This window comes from Monodelphis domestica, chromosome 4, assembly GCF_027887165.1.
Source record: "Monodelphis domestica isolate mMonDom1 chromosome 4, mMonDom1.pri, whole genome shotgun sequence".
Classification (NCBI taxonomy): Eukaryota; Metazoa; Chordata; class Mammalia; order Didelphimorphia; family Didelphidae; genus Monodelphis; species Monodelphis domestica.
Genome location: NC_077230.1, coordinates 352,565,012 through 352,567,654, shown reverse-complemented (window position 1 = coordinate 352,567,654; position 2,643 = coordinate 352,565,012). Strand labels below are relative to the sequence as shown.

Genomic DNA, 2,643 nt, shown 5'->3' with positions numbered 1-2,643 from the left:
TCTCCCTCACAGAAAGTATGTGATAATCCTCTAGAAAATGAATAGTCATTTTTTAAACATTCACAGACTGAGTAGATCTAGGAATCTCAGCAATATGAAAAACAGGAAAGTAAAATATTTAAGATCCAGGAACTAGACTGCTAGGTATTAGTAGACAGCCAGGTGGCACCATGCCTAGAGTTTGGAAGGCTTGAGTTCAAATTTGGCCTTAAATACTTATTATGTGAACCTGGTTAAGTCATTTAACCTCTGTTTGCATCTTTTTCTGCATCTCTAAAATGGGGATAATAATCAGAGCATTTACCTCCTACAATTCTTGTGAGGATCATATGAGATGATAAGGTACTTAGCACAGTGGCTGGATTATAGTAAGTACTTTTACAAATATTAGCTACTAGAAGTAGTTGTAGTAGGTCATTAGAGACCAAGAAATCCATGAAGACCTGGAAAACCAAGAGTGTTCAGCTCTACTTGACTATCCTGGGAACAACCACCATGTATTCTCTTAGAGGTCCTAGCCTAGGTCTGTGACTACTGCACATAGCCTCTGCAGGGCACCCTTCCCAGGCATTAAGAAGGCACTAAATAGTGTCTATCAACCAGTGAAGTACTGGAGCACCCTTTCCCGAATCTGCTTGGTTCTCACGCCATAAATAACAGGGTTGAGTGCTGGTGGGATGCTCATGTAAAGGTTGGCAATAAGAATATGAACATATGGTGGGATTCGGTGACCAAATCGATGAGTAAGGAAGGAAAAAAAGGCAGGGGTGTAGAAGACACACATTACTCCTACATGGGAACCACAGGTGTTCAGTGCCTTGAGTCGGGCATCGTGGGAAGGGAGGCGGAAGACTGCACGCAGAATATAGACATAGGAAACACCAATGAGCACCAGATCCACAAGAAGAAAGGAAGCTGCAAAGAGACCATAGATGGCATTGACACGAATGCTGGCACAGGCCAATTTTACGATACCCATGTGTTCGCAGTAAGAGTGTGCAATGACACGAGCTTGGCAGAAGGGCAGGCGACAGGCAAGGGTGACAACAGGGATCATGAGCAAAATAGGGTGAAGCACAATAGCCACTCCAATACCAGTCAACACCTGAGTTGTCAAGATGGTGGTGTAGCGGAGAGGGGTACAGATAGCCACATAGCGATCAAAGGCCATCCCGAGGAGGACACCTGACTCCATACCAGTGAGGCTATGAATGAAGAACATTTGGGCCATACATGTTCCAAAGTTGATCTCGTGGGCCCCAAACCAGAAGATGCCCAACATGCGGGGCACAGAGGTTGTTGAGAGTGCCAGGTCAATAGTGGAGAGGAGGGCTAGGAAATAGAACATAGGATCCCGCAGTTTCTTTTCAGTCCAGATCACGAGTAAAATAGTAACATTACCCAAAATTGCCACAAGGTAGAAGGAACAGAAGGGGAGAGACAACCAGTTGTGTATATCTTCTAGCCCAGGAATGCCCAGAAGGATGAAGGTGTTTGGGTGGAAGGTGGTGGCATTAAGTTGTGACATCCTGCCATAGACTGAAAGGCTAAGAGAAATTGTTCCTCCTTAGAAGATAAAAAAAAGAGGGCTATTCAATGAAGATTAGCTGAAGTATTATTACAAAGTTACATCTATTTTTCTAGTTCCTTTCCTATTTACCAGTCTTCTTATCCCTTGCCTCTCCACATACTCCATGTTTCACTGAAACTGACCTCTTTGATATTCCTTACACATGACATACCATCTCTCCATTCTGTGTATTTTTCATTGATTGACCGTCCATTACTAGAATCTCCTTCCTTCTCACCTCTGCCTCCTGGCTTTTTTAGTTTCTTTCAGAGCCCAGCAAAATTTCTAACTTCTACAAGACTTTCCTGATTCCTCTTCTTCTAGTGCCTTCTCTCCCTTGATTATCTCAAATTTAGTTTATATGTAATGTTTGTACCTGCATATTTGTATGTTGTCCCTCCTGTTATATTGTAAGCTCCTTGAGGCTAGGAACTGTCTTTTGCTTTTCTTTGCATACATAATACTTAGCATAATGCCTGGGATAAGGCATATATTTAATATATTGTTGTTGACTTGATTCCATTTGATTTTGGGATGAGGAAGATTATGGGCTTGTTTATGCAAGTGTCTAAGTCTGTGACATTTTAACTAATTATATGACTATAGCCTTAGCATTAAGTCCACTGACACTAGTCACAGATAAGACCACTCTCTCTAATCCCATATAACTTTGATGGAGGACTGACTCGTAACCTTTCCCAAAGACATAGTCCTTACTCTGACTAAGTCCTTACTTTGGTCCTATACTGAATAATAATCTTAACCTGAGAAATACTTCCTAATTATAGTGACAAAGTATTAGTCAAAGTGACACTTTTCTGGGTATTTATAGGCACCAATGTGGAACAATTATCAAAAGGTTGAGTTTTGGCTAGTTTAAATTTTACAAAACTAGCATATTTACTTGCCTAACCACTTTATTCTGGATTTTGTCCTTGAAATTCCTTCTTACTTACTTGAACTTCATCTAGATCTGCTTTTTGATTGGTCTTCATGTCTTCTATGTGTTTGCTAGACTGGAGACTTAACCTCTCTCCATGTTGTTTTCATACTTTGCTTTCCATTGGTGTTAT

General features: G+C 41.0%; 1 protein-coding gene across 1 annotated transcript; it reads right to left on the bottom strand.

Moving 5' to 3' along the window:
* Nucleotides 1–595: 595 nt before the first annotated feature.
* Nucleotides 596–1,552, bottom strand: LOC100020500 (olfactory receptor 52J3-like). The gene has a single exon (XM_001372940.3). The coding sequence runs from the start codon at nucleotides 1,526–1,528 to the stop codon at nucleotides 596–598; it is 933 nt and encodes a 310-aa protein (XP_001372977.2). The 5' UTR covers nucleotides 1,529–1,552.
* Nucleotides 1,553–2,643: the final 1,091 nt, after the last annotated feature.